Source organism: Tenebrio molitor, chromosome X (assembly GCF_963966145.1).
Source record: "Tenebrio molitor chromosome X, icTenMoli1.1, whole genome shotgun sequence".
Lineage (NCBI taxonomy): Eukaryota > Metazoa > Arthropoda > Insecta > Coleoptera > Tenebrionidae > Tenebrio > Tenebrio molitor.
Window position 1 is genome coordinate 2,587,486 of NC_091055.1, and position 25,714 is coordinate 2,613,199.

Below are 25,714 nucleotides of genomic sequence, written 5' to 3' on the forward strand. Positions count from 1 at the left end.
ACAGATCTAGATAGAATTCTTGTTTCCAGGAGTAATTAAAACAATTGAAAAGTGAACACAGGACGGGAATCAGAATTTCAATTGTTTCCGACCGATACCTGTGTTAGTGAATTGTTTTCGATTTATGGCCGCGAGGAATTTAAACGGTTACATTTGAAAGTAGGAGACGAGCGGGTTATTTTTATTTCGGGGGTTGGGTCGGTCTTTATCTCAGCGATAAAGCAAATTTGATCTGGTGGCGGTCAAATGGCGGAGAAAATTGTGTAAAATTCGCGTTAATTGGAAATTTCGGCGATTGTTTAAATGTTTAATGGTGGGTGACGAGGAATAGCGGCCGACTCCACTAAATAAAGTTAATTAAAAAGTATTAAAAATGTGGCATCTGTTGTAATAAAATCTGGAAGTTTTTATCGCATTAATTAAATGTCCTGAACCTGGCGCATTCCGGTAAAAATGAAGCACATCTTTATATTTATCGGTGGAGTTTTATGAAAGGAGAAGTGGTTTAAAATGAATTTGCAACTGATTGGAGACGGAGTTGTTGTTTTTGATGATCAGGAGGTAGATGTGTGATTAGCTGTTGTGCTAATAAAAGCACGGAGACAGGACTCGGTGCAAATGAACAGGAAAGGAAGCGATTGCTGCGAAGGAGGTTGAAAGCTGTGCAAATTTCTGCAAGCAAACGGATGCTTTCCACCATCCGGTGCCTCGCTTCACTTTCCTGGGTTATATGTTCCTAAATTGTGAAGTTGACTTCCGCTTCATAAATGAGAACAAAATAATGGCAAGTTTTCATCGAAAAAAGTATTTAAACGGCCACTTTATCTGAACGAGTGAAACTGTGAGATTTCTTTTTATTTGTTCAGCACGCACGAAACTGGAAAATTTAAATAACACTTTCACGTCACTCTTCCGTTTTTCATTTGGAAGTGTTACGTGTAAGACACAAGTTTATATTTTCTTCAAATATACAGCGCGGAATTTTCCGATGAAATATTCATATCACAGCTGCCAGATTTATACGTTTTCGTGGTCGGTTCCAGGTCCTATTTACAACCGAAATTAATATGATTGTCTTCACAAATTATTTCGGTCCACTAACGCCGTTTAAATCTCCACACTGTAGCAGACGGTCGCTTTTATGGATTCATAAATACAGGAAATTTCTTGTTGCCACGGAATTCGTTTAATTTCATTAAACGTACAAATGTTGCAAAACAACCCAATTAAACTAATTGTTTAATATTATACTCTCTGACATGAAACACCTGATAATTACGCAATCGCATTAACGAACTCTTATCTAATTTGTACGCGATTTTAATGAAAACTCATAATTGTTTATTGGTACAGAATTCATAAACGAATTAATCATCATTCCGCCTAATTGCAAAAATACTGGCGCTGAAAATAAGATAAGTTCATAATTATCTCTTAATTAGGTTACTCAGAGTTAATTTCTTGTTTTATAAGTGAGTAAGTCTACAATCGTCCTCTTATAAGCTCTAATAATAAAATGATAATTAATTGAATTTCAGAAATGCTTTCCTTTAAAAGCTTATTAGATTTATATAATAATATACAGGCTGTTCGTTCAAAAACTTCGAATGCGTTTATACAAGGTGTCCCAAAAATGGCGCACTAACGGTGCACTACAGTGTAGAAGAGACTACCGTAAACGTCAGACAAATGTTAAAAAAATTCTATTGGACTTATGTATTTGCTAATTTGGCGGTCTTTAAAAGTGGCACTTAATACGTCAATTATTTCGAAATATATGCATTAAATTGCCATGACAACTACCTTGAATCGTTGGTATTATCACAAAGTACAAGATCACTCACTACCAATATCTAATCCTGCGTAATAGAGAATTTAGAAGAGTTGAAAATCGTAAAAACAATATTGCAAGGTAATGATGTACGAGTATATCTTTCTTTACATTGCATTATCGTTAATTGAATGATTTATTTTTTGGTGTTTTTGTCTCTGGAAATTTTTTTACATATTTTTTTTCATGTACATTTAAACATCCTCGATAAGGTAGTAAGTAGTTAGTGCGCCAATTTTGGGACACCCTGTATCTTTAAGTTACAAATTTGAAATTTTAAAATGTGAGTCAGACCATGGAAGGACGTAATTTCATGTAGATGCTATTACTCTGCCCCCAGCCACCCCCACTTCAAAATTTTAAACAACACCCTGTATTTTTAGTGACATCTTTTTCAGTACGTCTGTCTAAAAAAAGTTATAGTTACGTTACAGGAAAGTTTTGCAGATGTTGATTTTGAAGTTCAGAAACTGAATAATTTTATCGCAGGTGAAATAACAAGACCTAGGGGGCAGTTTATAGAAAGGGAATTAAATATTTAATTCGAATTAAATTTTAATGCGCGATTAACTCATGAATCCGAAACTTCGATTGGTTCAATCTGATCATGTGTTCAGTTAATCTCGCATTTGATTACGATTAACTTAATTTCGCTTCTGTAAACTGGCCCCTAATTTTTTTATCGGATAAATTTTTCAATTTTACGAATATTTTTTGCTTTTACAATTTTACGAGTTGAATTTGGGCATTTTTATTCTGGTTAGGCCCGAGAGCTTTAGCTCGAGGGTTTAACCTTTGAAAATGTTTAAGTGAAAATTGGGAAATTTATCAAATATAAAAAATTAGGTCGTCTTATTTTTGGCAAAATTAATTCCAGAATACAAACTTTAACGTTAATTATTTATTTATAATACAGTTATTAAAAACACAAAAACAATTTGAGAATCGTCGTTACTTCCTTGTTTCAACGTGACAGGTGTGTATGGTATACAATATTTTTAAGAGATAGCTAATGTCAAATCTGACAGGAGTACCATACAATTTTAATCACTTTTGGCAGGAGCAGTAGGACGTTTTTATCGCAATAAAAACGCACGTTTAATGTATGTGGGAATTAATCGAATAAAAAAATTCAGTTCATATAGGTAGAGTAATGAGTAGTAGGACAAAGAAAAGAAATGTTTAGTTATGCTATTAACAACAAATAAGAAGAGAAATATGTAATAAGATTTTTGTTACAATTTCAAAATAATTACTAGGTGAGAAATATAAAATGTACGAAAAATAAAAATGGTTACCGTTTGCTACTTAAACAATAGCATACTTGATTTTCAAACTACATAATTTGAACATTTTGAAAATTTTCCAAAAAAATTGGGCCAAATTGATTTTTTCAAATCAACTAAAACATTTAATGTTTAAAGGTTAAAGTCAAATACATATCGCAAAAACACCAGCAGAACTTTTCTAGCGGACACCCGGTATATTTTAGGTGAGTTTTAATCCACCGAATGCTTGGATTAGAGAAGTTAAGCAGCGCTGCGTGTGGTCAATATTTGGATGGGAGCCGAGAGAAACGTGTTTCATTGCCAGTTCATTGTTTCATTACTTGATATGTATACAGTGCGTTTTTTTTTAACTGTTGTCATAGGGAACTGAATGATAAAACTTATACCCCCTGTTAACTTTTGTTCTGATGAAAATATCCAAACCATTTTTGAAAAAAGTTGGAAGATTTTTTAAACAATTCAATATCCTAAACTGTCGAAAAAGTTGTGAAAAAAATTTTCTTGCCGCTATCGTTTTTAACAGGCTCACATTTGAAGTTGACTTTTGTCACTTTCATTTAAAAAATAAATAGCGAGATCCCTTCGAGACTATGATGAAAATAAATAATAAATTAAAATATAAAACCTAATTTTTGTTCCCATTTCGCCTACTACGTTTTTTGTCAAATTATTTACGTTCATTAATTATTCAACCTTGAAGAGTAAAACTACGTAGCCTTATTAACGTTTTATTACTAAAATAAAAATTAGCACCAAATCTGCAGTGGATCATAATGCATAAGTTTACAGGGGTATAATTGATTTCATATAAATGTTCATCAAGTGAGCTGTGCATTTGTAAAAGCACCTTTAATTTAGTTACATTACAAAAATCACATTTATGAAGGTCATGTCCAATAAATCTTTACTTGGTAAAAATACAAAGACAAAAACAAATACGAATTACTTTAATTTAATCAGTAAAAAGACGTAACGTTGCTTTTGTAATCAGCAATGTTAAAATGGACAAAAACTAAAAAATTAGTCAAATCGGGTTCGCGCAGAGCAAGCAACTTTGAAAGTTAAAGTCACTAGCTTTAGCTTTACTACCAACAGAAAATCAGATTTTCATGGCTTGCTTAGATGCACATTTATATGAAATTGAGTATATAATTCTTACCATGCAATTCCCTATGGCAACAGTTAAAAAAACGCACTGTATACAGGTGTCCCAGAATGAACTAGCATAATTTTAACCATGAGCTACTGACTTCATGTAGAACTCGGAAAAAATACATATTTAAAAAATTCTATGTCAAAAAATAAAATGACATTTAGGTAATTTTTGAGGTACGATTTTTTTTAAATGCTTGTAGTCTTCTACGTTGTCCCACAACCTCGTAAGTACAATTTCGGCATATTTTAAAAATACACCCTTGTATATCATATTTTATAAAATTTTATTAAATGTCATTTTATTTTTTGACAGAATTTTTTAAATATTTTTTCCGAGTTCTACATGAAGCTGGTAGCTCGTGGTTAAAATTAGCTGGTTCATTCTGGGACACCCTGTATCCTGTTGTCCATAATGCCGAATCAATGAAGTCCGGCTTGGATATTGTGTCAAGAGTGGGTGTTTAAAAGAATAAATGGTGTATAATAATAATATAGCAAATGGTGCTTTAGAATAAATAATCATTACTTGATAAAAAATATTGGTAATGATGATTAATTCATCATTATTATTAAAATATACATGTAACAAAATTAATTAGACACATCGTGAACATATCGAATAATATAAAATGAAGCTTTCGTGATATTTAGAAAATTAAATTCATTAATGTAATAATGTATACATAAATGATGACCTAATAGATAGCACACGAAATTGTAAACATATGTATAATAATTCTTTTGTAATTTTAACTGGAGCTTACAATGCTTTGTAATTTTCTACAATTTAATATGCTCGACACTGGCGCAAATTGTTATAAATTCTGATCCCATCTAGCACATCAAACATGCCGACTAGTTGAATGTTTCGATAAAATCGATTGTTGCACCACATTTAGTGTCGCAGCAACTGTAACAACATAATTCAATTTCTCTGAGCATGCATTCATCCCTGACGTCTTCATTTCTGTTAATTGTTCATCACATTTTGTGGAAGCGCAGCTTCTGTTCTCTCGTAATTTCATTTAGCGGTTTTTGAGTCCTGCAAATTGGTCCATCCCAACATCAACCCGAGCAACTTTGTTTCTATCAAGTTGTTTTAAATTCCCGTGAGAATTTGGCGTAGTTTCAACGACAATTTTAGTTTGGTGGTGAGCAGCGTCCTGTCAAAAAAACGCAGTTAAGTGCTCGGATAAAGAGATGGAGGTGTGAAGGAGACTTGCCACTCATCTTGTATATAAAAATCCCGATTTAAAGGCTCTATAGGAAACACTTACAACTATAAGACCCACATCGACACAAAGGGAAAGGTTTTCTCTATGGCCGGATATTTTATTTCAAAGATACGGCCAAGTTTAAGGGTGTTTTATTTCAAAGACACGAGTTCCAGCGGCACGTCCTGTTACATTTTGAATGTGTGACAACACAATTTTCGGTCCGAGCAGGAGTTTTGCAGGATTCGTGATTCAGGTCGGTGCTTTCCAGCCTTTCGTTTAATTATCAAAGATAAAACACCCAAGAGTCAGACGGTGTACATTTCAATCAGCTGCGCTGTCAGTGTTAAGCCGATTTAGTGACTCGTCTTTTGTATTATCGGATGCTGGAATCTAGTCCAAGGTACAAATATTCTTCTTCTTTCAGGACTCGAACAAAACAATAACCTTTGGTGCACCGGTCAGTTATAAATAATCACGCGAGCCGGAAGATAATAAGAAAATTAGGTCATATATCACGGCAATTGATATTTACGTCAAGGAGGTCTCACAATACGAACCTTCACCAATAACTAAATGACGCAAAGCGAAAGTAACCTTGTCCTGGCTACAACGAATTGGAGTCATTTTTAAGGGTTTATTGTTCTGAAAGTGACACCAGTAGAGGTCGCCTCTATAAATTAAACCCACCTCCGACAGCACGACGAAATATGTAATAAACTCAAATAATAACTCCCTTTTCCAACTCCCAACAGAAAGAATTACAGAAGAATAAATATTTGATTTTTATGTAAACAGAGAAAATACATTCAACACCGAGATCTTATTTATACGGCGTTATATAGCAAATACTAAGGTAATAACAGAGGCAAAGAAAGAACTCGATAAAAGAAGACTTCACCCAACTTACACAATAAACCAGATTAAATTTGCATTGTGGTATTTACCTTAATTTAACGAAAACGAGGACGATGCCGAAAAAATTAAATACCAAGCAAGGACTCGCCTCCAAGATGGAGCACAACCTTACAGTGCAAGACACCACCCCCAATTCATAGAATTCTAATCTCTTCATGTGACTTTGTACCATGCGGTCAACAATTATTTAGACCAAAGAAGGCGTTGGAAATATAAACGTATGTCCGAATCTAGACAACCAGATGCTCTGGATGCACGGAAGTATTTTAAGTTGCATAACTCAGCCAAGCAGGTCCATTCTCCGTTATTGAAAACACCATTACGATCCCATGATGAATCTTCTGAAGTAAAAACCAGTTTTGCGTTAAAATTTGATTCATAGTGACAGTTGTTTGACGTTTGTTATCAAAGATACGAAAAATCTGAAAGTCATAGCCGCCCCTTATCTAAGTAATTGTTGATCGCACGGTAGTTTTGCGTTTGCGGCAAGAATTCTGTTAAAAGAAGGAGAATGAAAAATTGATTTGAAGAATACAGGGTGTATCTGAAATACGTGTGTTAATTTTAACCAGTGGAAGAACTCGCCAATTTATGAAACTTTTCTCTATAACATTTTGCAAAATTCGCAAAATTTCTACAATTTCCACAATTTTTACCAAACGAGTCGTTTTGTGTAATTAACTAATTTCTATTTTTTCGTAACCATGAGGATTTAGTACTTTTTTCTATAACAATTAACTTTTTTTACAAAGCAGAATAGAACATTTTCGCCCTTAGCTATAGGCGGGTATACACTTTGATGGTTAATTTATTCCAATTTTTAAATCAATTTGTAATGCTTTTTCGTAAAAATGTTATAGAGAAAAGTTTCATAAATTGGCGAGTTCTTCCACTGGTTAACATTAACACACGTATTTCAGATACACCCTGTATATCTGTGACTCGGTACAACTTCATCTAAAGATTGTTTGGTGGAAGTGAGCATCTGTCGCCAGATCAAGGGAATAAGCGGTAGCAAAGAACAAACTACTCGTATTTAAAGCTAAACGAATAAGAAAGTTTTTCTAAGTTGAGTCCCATGTCCTCTCTGAAGTACAGCACTTTAAAAGTGATGAAGAAAAGTTACTTTAATTTTATTCCAGTTGAGTTTTCCTCCTGAAAATAAGTCGATTCCAGCCGGTGAGGTGTGGTTTCATCATCTGGTTTATGTGCTTGGTTAGAAATTTACGTAGAAATAAATGCGAGATTATAAATATTGTTGTGAGCATAAGCCAGAGACGTCTAGTGCAGAACTGTTGTAGTGTAAAAGTTTGTTCTGGTGGAAGTTTCGTCGGTTCATAAATCGATAAGAACTGCACAAAGCAATAAACCGCATTACTATTGACTTGGCAAAATTTCCATGTTTTTAAATCAAGGCATAAATGGAATGATTTTTGCCATATCGAAACCTGACAGTTCATGAAAGAGCAATCGCGTGCGGAAAAAGTGAAATGGAGACGGCCTGGATGCTGGAGCGGTTAATAAGTTAAGAAATGTGAATTAAGCTCGACTTCATTTGAGCTTGTTGTTTATTTACGAACGAGCTCCTAGATGGATTTTTAAAAATAATTCGAGTTGAAAGGTTGGCAGCAACTTTACTATGTTTGAGATGAAAGGTTTGTGATGAGTCAGCTGAAACAAACAACCAGATTTTCGACGTCAGAACTTTATAAGTGTAAATCTCCACGGATCAGACAAGTGGTACGTTGAAAGTCCTTCGTATCGTGTTTCCAATCATTCATTACGAAAGAAATGTTATTTTTCAGATTTATCGGAAATTTTTCGTAATTGGCGATAATTGGAGATTGATCCAATGCAGTCGCAGAAGCGGATGAGACAAGGACTGCATTAATTGGACGGAAGATTTTAATTGGAAACTGCACCCCGATTGCTCTAAGATCCTTTGTTTTCATCCGTCAAGGGATGCATTTTAACAGAGAAGCAAACGCGAAAGGTCAACACAGTTTAGCGAAATAGCTATAACGTTCGAGCAAGATCTTCCAGAGAAAATATTGAAAAGTCAACTTCCGCACACCATTTTGAATAATGCTCAAGAAAAATTTTTGTATGTGGAAATCTCACCGCCGCAAACGCAACAATTTTCTCTTATGCTCTTATGAATTCATTGCGAAGCGCTTGCAGGAAATTACGATAACTCCTTTCTAAAACCACAAATAAATCGTAAAAAATTACCATATAAATGAAAAGTAGCAAGACTTTGCACGGGTGTGATTAAGGACTGTTACTGTTGTTTTTATGGGACATGAAACACGTTAAAAAGCCAAGAACTCGTACATTTTCCCACGTCATGTGACACGTCAAAAATGCTAAAAAGTTTCATCTCAATAATTATCCCCGGGAAGCGCTACAGCTCACACAAAATTGTGCTTTAATGCGGAAACCTTTCAATATTCTAACAAATAAAAGCGGCAACAAGCACGAAAGCTACAAAAAATACATTGTTTGTAGTTCCTCAGAGTTCATCATAATTTACCAAAGTACTTTTTTTGCAATCAGCTTTCAAGTGTGGCCTTCTACAAATTTAATTAAAAACTTTCATTGTATGGGGGCGAAAAATCCAGAAATCTGGTTGGTGGTGCCCAAATCGAGTCCAGACTAATAAACAATCACGCTTTTCAATCGAACGATATTCTAAGTTGAAGTATTCGATTTACTTTTGTGTGTTGCTCCGCAAGATTTCTGAATAGAATTACGAGACACCCTCAAGAATCTTATGTAATTTCATGTAAGCGAGCGGTAATCATTTTCAATTTCCATCTTTCTTTCAATTCATCCCGAAGTTTGTAACTAAACTTCCCACGCGAATTCCTTCGTGAGCTTTGAGACTGTAGTCAGCAGTCGAGAAATTTTCACAAAACTTGCTAAACACTGCTAATAATTGCACAGCAAGAAATGTTTCGTGTTTAATGTTGGTTTCGATTTGGTCGTGTCATGTGAGGGGTTGAGACTGTCCTTTCTGGTTTCTGGATCCATGTTTCTTCCTACCCGCTTGTCACACACAGCGATTAATTAGTCGGACTGTTTACTTGCAGAGGTAAAAGAGGCCGTAATTAAATATTGGTGGATCAGATTACGAGTTGTTTCGTTTGGAAAATACTTTTTTCAACTGGGAGTTAAACATTTTGTCCAAACATTTTTGTATCTGCCGGAGACGCACTAATGGCCCACACAAAATATATTTGCCAGGCAGTGTGCTGTGGCAAACCAGTTTGGCCAATAGGGAGGTTTTTACTTCCTGTATTCACTTTCTACCGTAAATTTTATTAATTGTAATATTTTTGGCCCAAATCCTTGTTAATGCAATCATCAAACTGTTTGTTTTATTTAGCCAAAAATTCATCTTTGTCTAAGTTGTTACTATGTTTTCATATTGGAAAATAACGGGTGTTTTTTTTTTTAATTTGGCATCGAAGTTGGCGTTGAAGAGTCAAATCTGATCAGCTGTTTAAACCTAACCTCACTTTTTGCGTGTTTATGCAGATTGCAAAATCAGTCTTTTTAAAGGCGAGTGGTTAATCAGCTGTTTCAATCTAACCTCACTTTTTGCGTTGTTTGTGTTTTTAATCTGCAATTTGAAAAATCAGTGTTTTAAGACGAATGGTTCATTCACAATCGATTCTTTATAAACATTGCACGTTCGTGTAAACCAGTAGTTCTCAACCTTCTAAAACTGCGGCACAATATTTGATATACCTAATAATACTTCTGTCACAGTTTTTCTTATTTTATTTTAAGAATAGACACACTAACTACCCCCACAAAATGTATTTATGAGATAATGTACTGTGCCAAACCCAGTTGACCAATAGGAAGGTTTTTACCTGGATTCACTTTCTACCATAAATTTGATTAGGTAATTTCAATATTTTTGACGCAATGCTTATCAAGTCTTTTTTCTACGACATGCCCAGAAAGCTTAACTTTCTTCTCGCAAAATAGTGAGGAAAGTTGGTTTTTCCTCACTAGAGAGGAAAAAATTGCAATGTTGCATGATTACCATTGAATGTTGCTTCGACGGTAAAATTGTCTAAAGCAAAAATGTTTAAGTGAAAATTGGTAAATTTATCAGATATAAAAAACTAGGTCGTGTTATTTTTGGCAAGATTAATTCCAGAATACAAACTTTAACGTTAGATATTTATTTATTTATAATACCGTTATTAAAAACAATTTGAGAATATGACAGGAGTAGCATGCAATTTTAATCACTTTTGACAGATGACAGAGTAGTAGGACTTTTTATCGCGATAAAGATTTTTGATTGGATGAAAGCAAGCGTTCTGATTGGCTGAACAAGCACGTTTGATGTACATGGGAATTAATCACAAAAAATATTCTAAAAACCATAAGTAAATCCAATTATTTTGTTAAAAAAGTGTTTTTGGCGGTGAAATACTTTAAATTAACTTATACAGAGTCATTCACCGTAGAGTTCCCGCGAAAATTTAATCTTATGCAACACAAAATACAGTTTAAAACAGCGCCTAGATTCAGTTTTAAATAATTTATAATTCATAATCCATGATGGCATTACTGCCAATCATTTTAGAGTCTGACATAATAAAAAAAAATTCGCACGTCGGTTTTACGCGATGATCTTTGCTGAGTGCTGTAAAAATCCTGTTCAAGCTGCACATGTCTATTCGTCAAAATTTTGTGTTGGAGCTGCAAGAAGTACAGGGTGTCTCAGCCGAGACTTTCGAACCTAATATCTCGGTCATTTGCCAATGGATTTTTATGAAATTTAAAATGCAGATATTTTAGACCGTAAAGGTTCAATTAGTAATAATAAAATTACCTCAAATTAAAAAAATGTCATTTTAACACATGTTTCCTTTATCGAAAATTATGCGCGATTATTATTAGATTGTTAAAACATAAAAAAATAGGGGTCTACACAAACAATTAAGTAAATCACTTGTCTAATTCACCGAAAAGATTAGATTTTATCGTTAAAAATTTAATGCAAAATTTGAAGGTATTTGAGCAGTTACCTTTTGAAACAATTGATGATTAATTGCCAAGCAACATTTTGTACACACTTTAAAGTCCATCAAAATTGGGCGCGGTTTATTAGAAACGTCAAATTGTGAAAATTTATTGAAAATACTCTAAAAATAGACTACAGCGGCAGAAATTTCAATATTGTTGAAAAAGGAAAAAAAATGTCGTAAGAACTTTAATGACACAGTTCGTTTTCTCGTGGAACACTCTCCAAATGTAGCTTTACAAAATGTAAGATTAAGAGAGTCGTCAATTTATTTGAAGACACAGGAAGCGTACGTGAACTAAATTACCTTGCTAAAATATCCCGATCGTGTTTTAGTCCTTTATGGAAGAATTAAAGCATCCAGTATAATAAATTACGTCCAAGTGTTGTCTTTAACTTTGTAAGTGTTTGTAAGGTTAGCAAGATAAACGTCAAATATGTCACCTGCGCTTCTGCGAAAAGGGATGACCAAAATTCTGCAAAATTGTGCGTTTGTTTCATACGCGTCTACGTTTTTGCATTTACAGCCACGTTTAACACAGTTTTTTGCTTTTTTCTTGCAAACCAGACAAGTTTTTCCCTACAGCATTTTTTATTGACGATCAATTTCTTATGTAAATCTTAATTGATTCAACATTCCAAAAAGGCATGTAAAAATTACGTTTTTAAGACTTGGGTGATTGCATTAATGGGATTTTATTCTTCACCGTCTAAAATATCTGCATTTTAAATTTCACAAATCCGCTGCAAAATAACTGAGTTATTAGGCTCGAAAGTCTTAGCTGAGACACCTTGTATAAAATAAATTTTGTAATGGTGTTCCCATCCAACTCAATCGGATGCAAATCAGGTGATAGTTTCGTCGAGTTAGTTGCGCTTGATTTTTTCGAGATATAAAATTATTCAGTCAGACTTTGTCTGGTGAAAATTTTAATAAAAACTGTCGATATTTTCTGGTTGATGTTTACGCAGATCAGTATATATTATCCATTATTTAACATGTCGAGTGTGGCCTATTTTAGGGAGATTTTGAGCGTGACATCCTTTAAAACTTTCGTTGACGTCGACATGTTGTAGAATCGACTGTTGATTAAAGCCTATTGATTTTGCGAGTATTTTTATCGAATCTTTAGTAGTCAAGTAAACATGTTAGTGTGGATTATCTTGTGTAATTACGAACCCCGAACTAAGGAATATTAAGATGGAACCGAGTCAGCAATTGGAATTCCCCGTCTTCGCTATTAGGGCAAGTGAATTTAGGCAGCTTCTGGTTAGGCTCGCCTTAAAAGGATTTGTTTAACTAATTATGTTATGTCTTAACTATATGTTCATTTCCTACGTCAGATTAACATTAACAACGTTGCCTCAAAGCACAGATTAAAGGATTCAAACCTGAACAGAATATTCACCGAGCAATACGCACAATTAAAATGTTGCTTAAAGGAAATATCAATTAAAGGAAACCCGATGCAATTTAATTGTTTTTTTCGTGGTCGTCTTTTTGTCGATTTGTGGGGGTCTTTTTGTCGATTTGTGGGGGTAGATCAAGGACTATTGATTTTGGTAGACCTGTAGTAGTAAATATTGTGAAGAATGGAGGATTCCATCGCGGCTATAGAAACGTCTAGCAAATTTCAGAAAATTCATGAAGAGCTAGAATTATGGCGGAGCTCCGTTTTCATGGAGAAATCGTCACAACCGACGAGGGATTCGAACCAAAACCATCATAAAGCCGGAGAAATACCCTCCAGGGCCAAAAATAATTATTATGAATTACGATAGTTTCTGGTGAATATTAATACTCGTAGTTCAGCGTACGTGCTCGACTAAATATTTCAGGTTTTCACGAGAGGAAGCCAATAAATATTGCAGAGGAGTTGTTTACAGCTTCATTTTTAACGACAGCTAAGAAATTGTTTCCGACTAACATAATTTAAACCCTCATCGAATTATGTTGCACTGTTCAACCCCTAACTGAATTTTTAACCAACAACGCAAAATATCTGCCATACCCGTCACTTCTATTCCCTCCCGCTTAATTGATTTTATTTGATCCCAACAAAATTTTTTTTAAGAGATTCGTATTTACAAATCATTTGTTTGTCGTTATGAAAAACTTGTCAGCCAAAATGAATTTCATGAATTATTCATAAATACATAAATAATTATTTCACTTGATCATTTTCTTATCGATTTCGTAATTTATATAGAGTACAGTTGCGAATCAATAAATTTATGTGGGTTTAATGACAGCAAGGGCAATATCGATACAACCTCATAGTTTCTCTAAAGGGACGTGGCTGTAAGTTTCAGAATTGAAAAGACGTCTCGAGAGATGCCCTTCAAGAAACTAAATTGACAATACTTCAAAATGATTGCAAAAAAGTATTACCTTACTTGAATATCTGCAAATAATTGGCATGACCTTTAGATGAAATTGTTGTAGCATAATTGCTTTACGAGTACTTTGTGGTCGTTTTAACAAAAGCACTAGTTTAATTAGCATTCAGGGATTATCCTGGCAAAGCTCATCGATGTGTAACTTTCCTTATCTGATTCGAGCTTCTCGATGGCAGTTTAAATGGGTGTAATTTTTTAAATATGGCCTGTCACGTGCACGCTTTATTCTCCTACTCTTGCTATTTTAAATGAATTCAAGCGATAACCAATATTTCACACAGATTGCAAATTACCCCAATGAATTTTAAAATTCTCCGAGAGTTCACTCGGTGATAAATACTAAATTTCGAGCAAACAGCTACAAATTTGCAATTGAGATTTTTGGTAGTTTTTGACAATCTCAAGGCAAGTGCAAATTTGAATACGCCTCACCCGCAAAGGCTCAAGTAATTACTTTCTTGACATAATTAGATTAACCGTTGCGCGGTTTGGGTACGTGGATCTCTGGTCCTGGAGCGACGGGGTGCCTAATATTTACGTCGTAAATTTGCTTTTAAAACGTTTACAATTCACCCTCCACGTTTAATACTATTACATATTTCCGGATTTTTGAGGGGAACTTTGATATCCTGATGTTTATTACGGTAACGAAAAGTGTTTGCGGCTTGCAACTCTTTTGGCACTTATTTCCCGAAATAAATCACATTTGCATGATATTAGTGAGACATCCCTCGGGCTCGTTATCGAACAGAATATCTTTAACAGTCCGGGGAGAGCAAGATAAAATGCAAGGACACTTTTACTTTTGTCCTTGTAATATTTGACTTGACATATTGATTTGTCAAACCTTGTAGTCTTTGTTTTTAAAGTTACGAGTTTTACTGGAGCTTTGCTGAAAAAGTATCGTCACATAAAATTCCAATTTAATATATACGTTCATCACGGAAATTTCCTTTTAATAGTCGGTGTTCCTTTTACGTCCATATTTATCAGACAAATTGCTAAATAGATAAGCCGATCTATGGAAACGTCGTAAAGACAAAATGATAGTTGTCAAAAGATTGAAACTTACCAAGTTTCAAATTTAGATTGGAGATAACAATTCGCAACCGCACCAACTTAAATTGTTATTGTATAATTACAGTGATTCGCTTTTTAGTGATATTTTTAAAGTTAAATCCATTTGATAAAAGGGTATCGGCAAACTTCTCGACGAAGTGAAAAGTAGAACCTTTTGTCATCCACACGATAAAGTCGCTCAAGATTAATGCAAATTTTATTGATAGGAAAATCACGGTCATTGTGACCAAATCCCATCATTCTTAATATAAATTTAATTACACCCATCCATCTGTTGCGCAAGAAAAATTGCTACACGTTTTTATCTTTCTCTTTTCCAATTATTCATAGTTCGTAATCGCACATAATAGCGAACCGATTTAAAAACTCGATTTCTCGTTAAATATTTATAAAAAGCTCTCTTTTAAAATTTCCCAACCGTGAATAATTTTTTTTTGTCTTATTTCGAAATTTATCGATACGACGTAAATGTGGCCACTTACAGCTCACGAGAATACGCGACATTAGTTGAATTAATTTTGCGAGAAAATTTTAGTATTCGTACAGACGCGTTTATCCAGCAAATAAATTTTGAGCATGGACTTGGAACGATTATATCAAGAGTAAATTTTCACCGACCGCAAAAATAACATCAAACATTACAGAGGGAAAATATCATTAAATGCTTTCATCGGTTTAACGTTGTCGGGAAAAATGAATGCACATGTTCTAAAATGCACTTACAGCTCTGCAAAACAATCACACACACGTGCGTTATGAAGTTGTTTAAGATATTGAAATTCCTGCAGAGTTTGAGGAGTTAACTAAAGCGCCAACAAACGTTATTTGATAATAAAGTAATTATATTCAATATCCTGCTGTAATCTACAGGGTGTTTTTGAAAGTTGTGCAGAAATTTTAACCACGAGCTACTGGCTTCATGTAGAACTCGGAAAAAAGTATTTAAAAAATTCTATGTCAAAAAATAAAATGACATTTATTTTTTGAGCTACAATTTTTATTAATTGCTTTTAGTCTTCTACGTTGTCAAACAACCTCGTAGGTAAAATTTCGGCACATTTTAAAAATACACCCTGTATATCATATTTTATAAAACGTATACCAATGCGGTTTCCTTGTTTTAAAGCTTATTTCCTTGAGGTTACTTCGCCAAATAAATGTCATTTTATTTTTTGACATAGAATTTTTTAAATATTTTTTCCGAGTTGAAGCCAGTAGCTCGTTATTAAAATATCTGCACAACTTTCAAAAACACCCTGTATATTTAAAATAAATTAATTATAACTGGTTATTATTGATGTTTTTAACGTCTACAGAACGGTGTACCCCTTACACTATTTAAAAAATTGATGTGATTATTTGGTTGCCTAAAATCGAGGGGCTTTAAAATAATATAATTTGAAATTAAAAAATTACCACAGGTAATAACTACACCGTGTTCTGTATCAGGTTGTTGAAGACTCTTTTGTTGTTTTGAGTAATTTAGAACACCGTTATTTATAGTTTAAAAAATAATAAACAAGGAAATGTATATATGCAGGACGCGTGTAACATTAGTCTACATTATAGTGAAATTGATTTGGTAGGTGTAATACGTATATGGGACGGATAATCCATATTTTAGGGAACCTACTTTACATATTATCAAGGACGAACGAGACCACCGGGACTGTAGAACATTTCCCGATGGATTGTTGATCATGTTTGCAGGGGCAATCGCATTGATCGAGTGTGTAAGACGCTTCACGTAAAACGGTTACAGAAGAAAATAATTTTTTAGCTAAATAACCGGGAACGTGTGACAACTACTCAAACAAATTAAATATTTCGTAGCTTTGCCACCACAGAGGCGAATAAAAAATATGTGTAGTTAGCTTTCGAGTAAAACGAACGTGTTTGCTTTGTGAGGTCCTTCACGTCCCAAACATATTTTTTATTGCGTTATGTGTTTCTCTGTCACGTTCATCGATATCTAGGAAGTTTCCGAACTTATACTGGTCTCGATTATTATGCCAAAAGTTTTCAATAGGCTCAAAATCGGGAGAATAATAATCAGGTAACACAAACTTTACAGAAAACTCTGTTAATTAAGTTTACGCTGCTTTAATTACAACTTTTAGAATCAGATGTTTATTTTACCTGTGCAGGAGGTGGAGTTGGTTGAATTTGTTGACTTGACTGCGATCATGATACCACTTGAAAGATGTAGAAATAGCGTGCAGCTAAGTTTTATTAACAAATACCTGTTGGAAGTTTACGATAAAGTCAAAACCACTGTCTGGTCGTGTAATTGTTCGTGTTTTTCTGAAACTTTGACAGTTGGACAGTTGACAGTTGGAAAACTTTGAAATATTTTCGGTCACTTCCATTATTCAATAATTTAGAAAAGTTTTGTTGAAACTTACAAAATATATAAATTTCCATGACACAGCACCGACTCCAGTTTAGTACTAATCTAAAACGCGTTATTCTTGATGAAGGTTGTGAGAGTGCTTTGCGTTCTGAAAACGCAGTTAAACGTAATTTTGTTTTCATCAAACAAACCTTTGTAAAACTCTCCAAATAAAACGCGACCCAGTGGGAAAAAATAATTTCCACGTTTCCCGGAGAAGAAAAATGTATTTCGCTTAAATTCACCGATGAGAGTGGTGTTTAACATCTTAATTATTAAAGTTGGTGTTCGGGGTGGCACAAATTTAAAATAATTGGAGCTTCCGTTTAGAGTTGGTACAGGTTTTATAGAAACGGGAAAACAGATAAGAAAATACTCTTGAGTCTCACGTGGCGATATAACATTGCAACTTCGAAAATCGTTTTAACTTTCCTGATTGCTTTTCTTTGATATCTATTCAAGCCATATATGAAAATAAATTAGTTCCGCGGAAAACACATATGACGACACCCCCCAAGGTGCCAGCAATTATCCTCCAATCGTCAACTCTTCCGTCTGTTCTTGTTCTCTCCTGATCGGTCTCGTTTAAAAAATCAATTAAAAACAACACACGGGTCTTAGTTTCAATTGTATTTTTGGGCGTCGACGCCGTCGTAAATTTTGGGATAATTCAATCGGAAACGAATTCAGTGCCGGCAAAGGATTAACAGGACATGTTTACGTTTTTGTATTTTTCAGCCTCTTTATTCGATTTATTTGTTCTATGCTCTTACGTTCATCCAATAACTACCGTTTCTTTCTCAAATTTAAATCACTCACTACTGAAAGCTACACCTACCTCGCTTAATTATCTTTCAAGCTCCCTAACGAGCTTTCAAAATATGTACAAGTGGCGTAACAAACTGAGTTTTCCTTAACGAAACAAGTAAAATGAATTACAAACAATTAAACAAACTTCGACCCAAAGCTCTAAACATTAACACGTGACGGCGCTTTCGATGACAACGTTAGCTAAAAAATTCACGTACGTGTCAAACATTTGAGAGAAATTATCGACACATTTTGAATTTATATTTTGTTTTCGTCATCATAAAGTTGTTTGAACAATCGTGACGGGGGCACAATATAAGTTAGAGTTTAAAAAGTTTACGCCGTAAATTGTTACCCGAAATAGAGTTGATTTTAGGCCAACTTTTTCATATTTATTATGTAAATAAAATATAAGGCGCATTTACTAGATTTATCAACTCTTAATCAGTAATGTACTTGCATCTGTTTAATTTTATTATTACATATGTCGTGGCCTTTAATTGTTATCTGAAATTAACTTGCACTTTCCTTTTCTTCTTTTTCTTCCTTAATACAGGGTGTTATTGAAAGTTGTACAGATATTTTAACCACGAGCTACTGGCTTCATGTAGAACTCGGAAAAAATATCTAAAAAATTCTATGTTAAAAAATAAAATGACATTTATTTTTTGAGCTCCAATTTTTTTAATTGCTTTTAGTCTTCTACGTTGTCAAACAACCTCGTAGGTAAAATTTTGGCACATTTAAAAAATACACCATGTTTTATAAAACGTACACCAATGCGGTTTCCTTGTTTTAAAGCATATTTCCTATAGGTTACTTCGCATTGGCCTACATGTTATATAAACATGATATACAGGGTGTATTTTTAAAATGTGCCGAAATTTTACCTACGAGGTTGTAGGACAACGTAGAAAACTAAAAGCAATTTAAAAAAATTGTAGCTCAAAAAATAAATGTGATTTTATTTTTTAACATAGAATTGTTTAAATATTTTTTCCGAGTTCTACATGAATCCAGTAGCTCGTGGTTAAAATATCTGTACAGCTTTCAATAACACCCTGTATAATGTCTTTTAAATATCTTAGTAGATAAGTATAATTATGTATATAGTCTATTTTTCCTTTTCTTTTTATTATGGAGGTTGAGTGGAGTAGCTATAGCTAGACTGCGCCTTCTAATTCTTACCATTTAATAGAATATTTCTTTATTTTGTTATATACAGGGCAAGTCACATAAGGCTTATTTCTTAATTTATTTTGTACGCAACCAAAAATACTAATGACGCTGACTACTTGATACCATTTATAATGTGATTTAATTTAGTAATCAACGTAGGTATGTAATTTGGCTAAAAATGTCACAATGACGTTTTCCTGTTCTAATTAATGAAATCAAAAATTAAATTCATCAACTGTCATTTTGACATTTTTAGCCAAATTACATACCTACGTGGATTACTAAATAAAATCAGATTATAAATGGTATCAAGTGGTCAGCGTAATTAGTATTCTTGGTTGCGTACAAAATAAATTCAGAAGTAAACCTTATGTGGCTTGCCCTGTATTGTCTTTGTTTTTTTTTCTTTTGAGAAATAAAGTCTATTATTGTTATTATTGTTATTGTTAAATGCGGCGTGTTACCTTTACGACACAAGTTCGAATTGACAGCAATGTTACTATCTTGCTGCGAATAACACCACTGTCAGAAATAAACGGAGATCTTCATACTGAAGACAAACTGCTTTATAAGAGTTGTGAGATCGATTGCAGAGGTTGTCGCTATTTGGGGATCGAAAACGTTTCCTCGCGAAACAAGACGTTTTCCTTATTTATTTCACATATCTTGGAAGATTAAATTTTTCAATTTTATTACGAATTCAACATTTCTGATACCCAGAAGAGAAGTAATCTCTCCTCCCTTTGTGCCTTAAGCCGATTGCGGGCTGCTCACGATGGATAAACACAATGTTTATACCACTTTATAAAACGCATTTCTCCTTGTTTTCATTAATAAATCGAATCGGAAGATTACTTGAGGCTAGTTTTGTCAGCAATTAGTAATTAAACCCAGTCGTAATAACGCAGCGTAAATTATGGTTGCAAAGTTTTCAAAAACAATTAAAGTTCGACGGGGAAGTTCGAAACTGTAACTGACACGCAGTTTTCGGTAGAGCATTGATTTTTTCAAATGAGTCTAGTCAAGGAAGCTCGATAATAAAGACGAGATTCTCCGCCGAAAAGAAAAGGTAAATCTTGACAAACTAAAGTTGAGAAACCGAAATCAGACGTTTTTCCTAGACGAGTTAAGGAAAAAGTGGTGGTGAAAGAATCGACAGAAAGCAAAAACGCGGTTTTGATCAAAAACACTCTCTCGTTCCTTGCTCTTTATCCTACATTGTTACGTGAGGCAAAAATAGACCAGATTAGGGAGTTAGCCCTTTCACCTTGACTTGTAATTGTTTCGGCTTTGATAAATTGCCACATGAACGATTTCACACTTGGTCTCCAAATCAAACAGTTTTCGACGATTAATAAAGCTGTATTTGTGTATGCAAAAATTCAATTTTCACAGCTCACTTCACAACAAAATTTATATTTGCCGACTTAATTCATCCAATTGCGCCCCCACAATACAAAGGAATCAAAAAGAAGACAAATCAGAGCAGGCGTTGCAAATTATCGGTCATGTCGTAGCGGAATTCTATGCAAATAAGCGTTCAATGCATGGGCGTAGACAATTTGTGGTCTCAAACGCTACTTTTAATTTAATTTTAGGTGTTGGAATTATAATTGTACATTTTATTATTATTTTCTGATAATGGAGAAAATTTATAAAATAAACAAGAGCAACATTTACATGTAAGAACAGATAATTTACTAGCTTTATTGCCAAACGCTACGTCACTGGTAAGCAGATTTTTCGCGGAAATGTCAAATGTCGATGTGGTTTTGTTAGATGAAGCATTAACTATTAATAATTAAGTAATTAATAATAGATTTTTGGAGAGGTAGGCAACCAATAAAACGGGTGTGCATAGCAAGTATAAATCAGTGTACGATCGAGCTAAGACGAACGTTTCGACAAACAAAATATCAGGTAGCACTCTTGATTTGTTGTGCTTCAAATACACCTAACTCATTTTGTTGTTGGCTCATGTTAAAACGAATACAAAAGAAAACCAAAAGTATATAGCGCAATCACACATTTGTTACATCTCAGACTGAAGCGTTTAAGCCCCTTCCAACTATTTTTAATACAACGTTATTTGAAAATATCATCTTCTTGTTCAGGGAGCATGAAATTGCACCATCAACATGTCTCCAAGATAAGTAATTTCAACTGGAGACACTAAACTATTGCATTTTACAAATATCCAGAATGTCGACAATAACTTCGTATGGACATTTCGACTTCCATTTTAGTGAGTGAATGTCAAGTGCAAATGTCGCTAATCAGTTTGGACGTAATAGAGTCACGTCACTAAAATTAATTGTTATCGTTTATATCAAGTTTTGAAAGATATTAAACCACATAATGATATCCACAATGTGCAGTACTGCAGGTGAACGTTGATCATATTTAATCGTCGCTTAGCGAACCGTAAACTGACACCAAATTCAAATTTAATTTAAACAAAAGCGAGTTAAATTTTTGAGAACGGAAAATTTCAACAGCCGGATTTGCACGCAGATTTCTATTTGATATTCGAGAAGGTTTGTTTGCAGTTACCCTTGCACTTTTCCCACGAACACTTACAGAAATTGTATTTATCTTGGCCACCTGCACTACATATCCAAAATCGATGAGAACAGGCGACAAACAAACGCACCAGATTCACATTTGATGGGGTAGAAGTTGTTAGTGCGAGTGTCATAAAGAAATCAATCAATGTGTAGAAATTTTCCGTCTAGTTTAGTACACATACCGAGTGATCAAAAAGAAAACAACTCAAGAGTGCTACCTCTTTTGCTTTGTTGAAAAGTTCGTCTTAGACTGACTCGTACGCATATGTATACTTGCTATGCACAGTTGTTTTATTGGTTGCCTACCTCTCGAAAAATCTATTAAAAATGAATTAATTATCACAGGTCTACAAAACAAAACTTTTTAATCGTTGTTTTGATTTTGATAACTGATTTTGTATAAAATTGGAGCCCTGATTACAAAAATACCTTTCATTTTTTTGTATCACGTCAGGTTTTTTCACAATTGACAAAAAAATAATTAAGCAATTTATTTAGGAAAATAATATGTTTATAATAATTCTTGGTTTAAAATCAAACAAAATTTTTTATTCCTTATGAGAATGGTATCTTTGACGCTTTGTGAGGAAACTTCTTTTAATTGATTATCTGCTCTATGGTTTTTTTTTTTGGTACATCGTGCTGTAACATTCGGCAAAAATCTACCATCATTGATACGCTCCATATCACCTGTCCATTTCTTTTATATCTTGGTAAAAACATTCCCCTTATTCCTCGCTAATAGCACCAAGATTTTTAGGAAAAAGATTTAAGTGCGAAAATAGGAAATGCACTTTCAAACTCACTCAAGATGTGAAAATTTTCCAACATGATTCTTACAATATTTTTGTAGTCCATCTTTGTGATTTCCAAGCAAATTTTTCTATGACGTTCTTAAATGCCTTCCAGGCATTCCTTTCAACAACATTCATAGAATATTACAGTATCAAAATTTTGAATTAATTCATTCATTCTAGGTGAACATTCCAATTTTAAGAATAAACGAATTATGAAAAAACTAGACGTGATAGCGTAAAACCAAAATCATTTTCGTAATCAGGGGGTCGAAATTGTTCAAAAACTGTAAATTTTATGCAAACAACGAAATCAGTGTAGACCTGTGTTATCAACAATTAATGCTTTATCTTCAATGCTAAAACCCATTTTAGCACTTATTCTGGGATAATTGTTGCTTACAATTACAGTAAACGTCTGTAAACTTTGCCGAAATCGAAAAGTTGTTTTCTAGGTCAACAAGAGTACATAGTTAACGTTTCTTTGACATTTCCGCGAAAAATCTGCTTACCAATGGCATCGCATTTGGCAATAAAGCGTTACCCGTTCTTACAAATGTAAAATGTTGCTCTTGTTGTACATTTTCTCCATTCTGTATCAGATAATAATAATAAAATTGTCTACACCCATGCATTGAACGCTTATTTGCATAGAATTCCGCTACGACACGACCGATAATTTGCAACGCCTGCTCTGATTTGTCTTATTTTTGATCAACTTGCACCACAGATATTTATTTACGTCATGTTTCGTTCACAACAGTTGTGCAAAAATCTAGCAAGTGTTGACCACCACTACAGTAGAACAACCAGCGGTGCCAAAAATTGCTTAAGCTCTTGGAAAGCTTAACCTTTGGGAAAAAATGATGGCAGAGTGCCAACCCATTCGATTTTAACCGTTATCTAAATCGTGGAGATTTAGTGCCTTCGACTGGTTTTTTCCTGAATAAATTTCACTTAATTCGGAACTGTAGCGCAAATATATCGAGAATGAATGGTAAGAAGATGTCTTGCTGCAATTTCTGAATTATTGTTCAGAGCTAAAATAAAAAGCTTTTACAAGCGTATTGTTACCAACCTGTTTGCGCCATCATTCACGAAAGCACCTTCCACTTATAATTAGACGTGTAATATACAACCTATCCAGAAAATATGTACCAAAATTATGAAGGTGTTCTTGAAATATACAGCTTAATATAAAGAGCGAAATTGCTGCTTTCCCTCTTTTTAATAAAAGCTCTTCCCGTTTTAATAAACATTTGTACTGTTTGTTATTAATTATCATAAGTGACGAAAAGCTCGTGCACATCAGAGATTTGCTGTTATGATTGGAAAGCAAAAGCTGTCTAGATTGGTAAACAAGCGAAATATTTTGCATCCGGTCGTTTTCAGTTAAAATAATTCAAATGCACGCAAACAAAACGCTTTATCACTATTTAGTAGTTTTAATAAAGCAGACAATGTAGTAGCAATTGCTAGAATAAACGAGCTCTAAAATTTGAGGGTGCATTTACATATTGTTATGTCGTTGGAAAAGTGAGACAATTTGCATGTGAAAAGATGCATTTAACAGAGACAATATGGCTCTTGTGTCCAGTTTGTACCCACATTAGGCTAGTTCGAGGAACAGTTGGGTTTCCTTGAATTTCCAATATCCGTTTTATGTTGTTTACAAATAAGTTAAAAACTGATAGCGAAGGAGAGTTACAGAAGAAGGCGTCTCATGACAAACTTTTAGCTGAAGTAAAAAACTTTTGAATTATTGAATTCTAAGTTAGGCAACTAATGTGGTAAGCTAAGCTTTCAAATACTTAAAAACATCACTAACCTGCTCTGAAGTTTAAATCTCAACTCATACAAAAAGTTGCAAAACAACTAGAACAAAGTTAGCTTCGAATGCGACAACACTTATATTTTCCTGTTCGTTTATTGTTTTGTGTAAAAATTAGAAATATTTTAAATACGATGGTTGAAATGACGCAGTCCTGCTAGTTTGGAACGTGCTTCAAATACCCAATTACTTTAATACTCAAAGCACATAAAACAATATTTACGAAGGAAAAAGTTTTTGTAATGTTTGTGATGATTGGAATTGTGGAAGATCAACAAATGCAGCAGTTCTAGAATTTTTGTTGGGTTGTAATCGCGAGATGGAGCGCTTTTAAAATGTTGCAAATATCTGGATATAATTTTACGGGACCGAGTCTCACGAGAGACTCGTAAAGTTGATTAATGCAAATGTGCATATCGAGAAACGTAAGATTTAAAGTGGCCAATAATTTTGTTACGTAGATTGGCTGGATGTAAATGTGCAAATTGCGTCATCTTGATAAATAAATTTTAATGAAGAGGAGTAGAAGAAGAAGAGTAAAGAAAGTGTGAGGTTTTGGATGGCGTGTTCGATGATATGAGGGCGTGGGGGTGGTGGTTACCTGGTTCATGTAGGAGCGCACGAACTCCATGGACTGCTCGAGAGCGTAAGTGTCGCTGCTGCAGGAGTCTATGATGAGGGCGCCCAGGGTAACGTTTGGGAGTAGTTCGGCGCTGTTGTTGATCTCGTCGATGGCGTAAAGCATGGCCTCGAGACGCTGCATGCCCTTTTCCTCTTTGACGGCGCCGCAAGGCATGTCAGAGCGTCCGCTGACCTGCTCGTGCATGGGGAAGATGCCGCCGAGGATGACGTCGCCTCTGATACGGATGAGCTTCCGCTCGACATCGAGGTCCGCGCGGGCCACCGCTACCAGCAGGAGGAGCGCGAGCGGCCCCATGAGTGCTTCCCCCGCCGGCACACCCACTAATTTAAACACCAATTAGGCCGGGGGATCGATATTAATTTTCGATCAAGTTTTAATTAATTGTTCAGTTGGGCGAAACACTTCGAGCAGCTGGAGATGGTCTCATTTTGCGCGGTTGGGGCGGTGCAGGCTGGGGCCTCTGCCAGCGGGACATAAAGTGCGCAAAGTCCAGACTCAAGTTTGGCGGCAGTTCGCGCTCATTTCGGCGCTCCTCGACAGGGAAGTTGCGCTAGACTGGAT

General features: G+C 34.5%; 1 protein-coding gene across 2 annotated transcripts in view; it reads right to left on the reverse strand.

Annotated features, from left to right (window-relative positions):
• Nucleotides 1-25,714, reverse strand: part of LOC138140190 (metabotropic glutamate receptor 7-like) — a 100,018-nt gene extending 74,304 nt beyond the window's left edge. The window contains exon 1 of one of the 2 annotated variants that reach the window (XM_069060996.1): nt 25,112-25,714. In XM_069060996.1, the coding sequence (XP_068917097.1) occupies nt 25,112-25,447 (336 nt within the window). In that variant the 5' untranslated portion in view covers nt 25,448-25,714. The remainder of the gene's footprint in view (nt 1-25,111) is intronic. The other variant, XM_069060997.1, reaches the window with a different exon arrangement.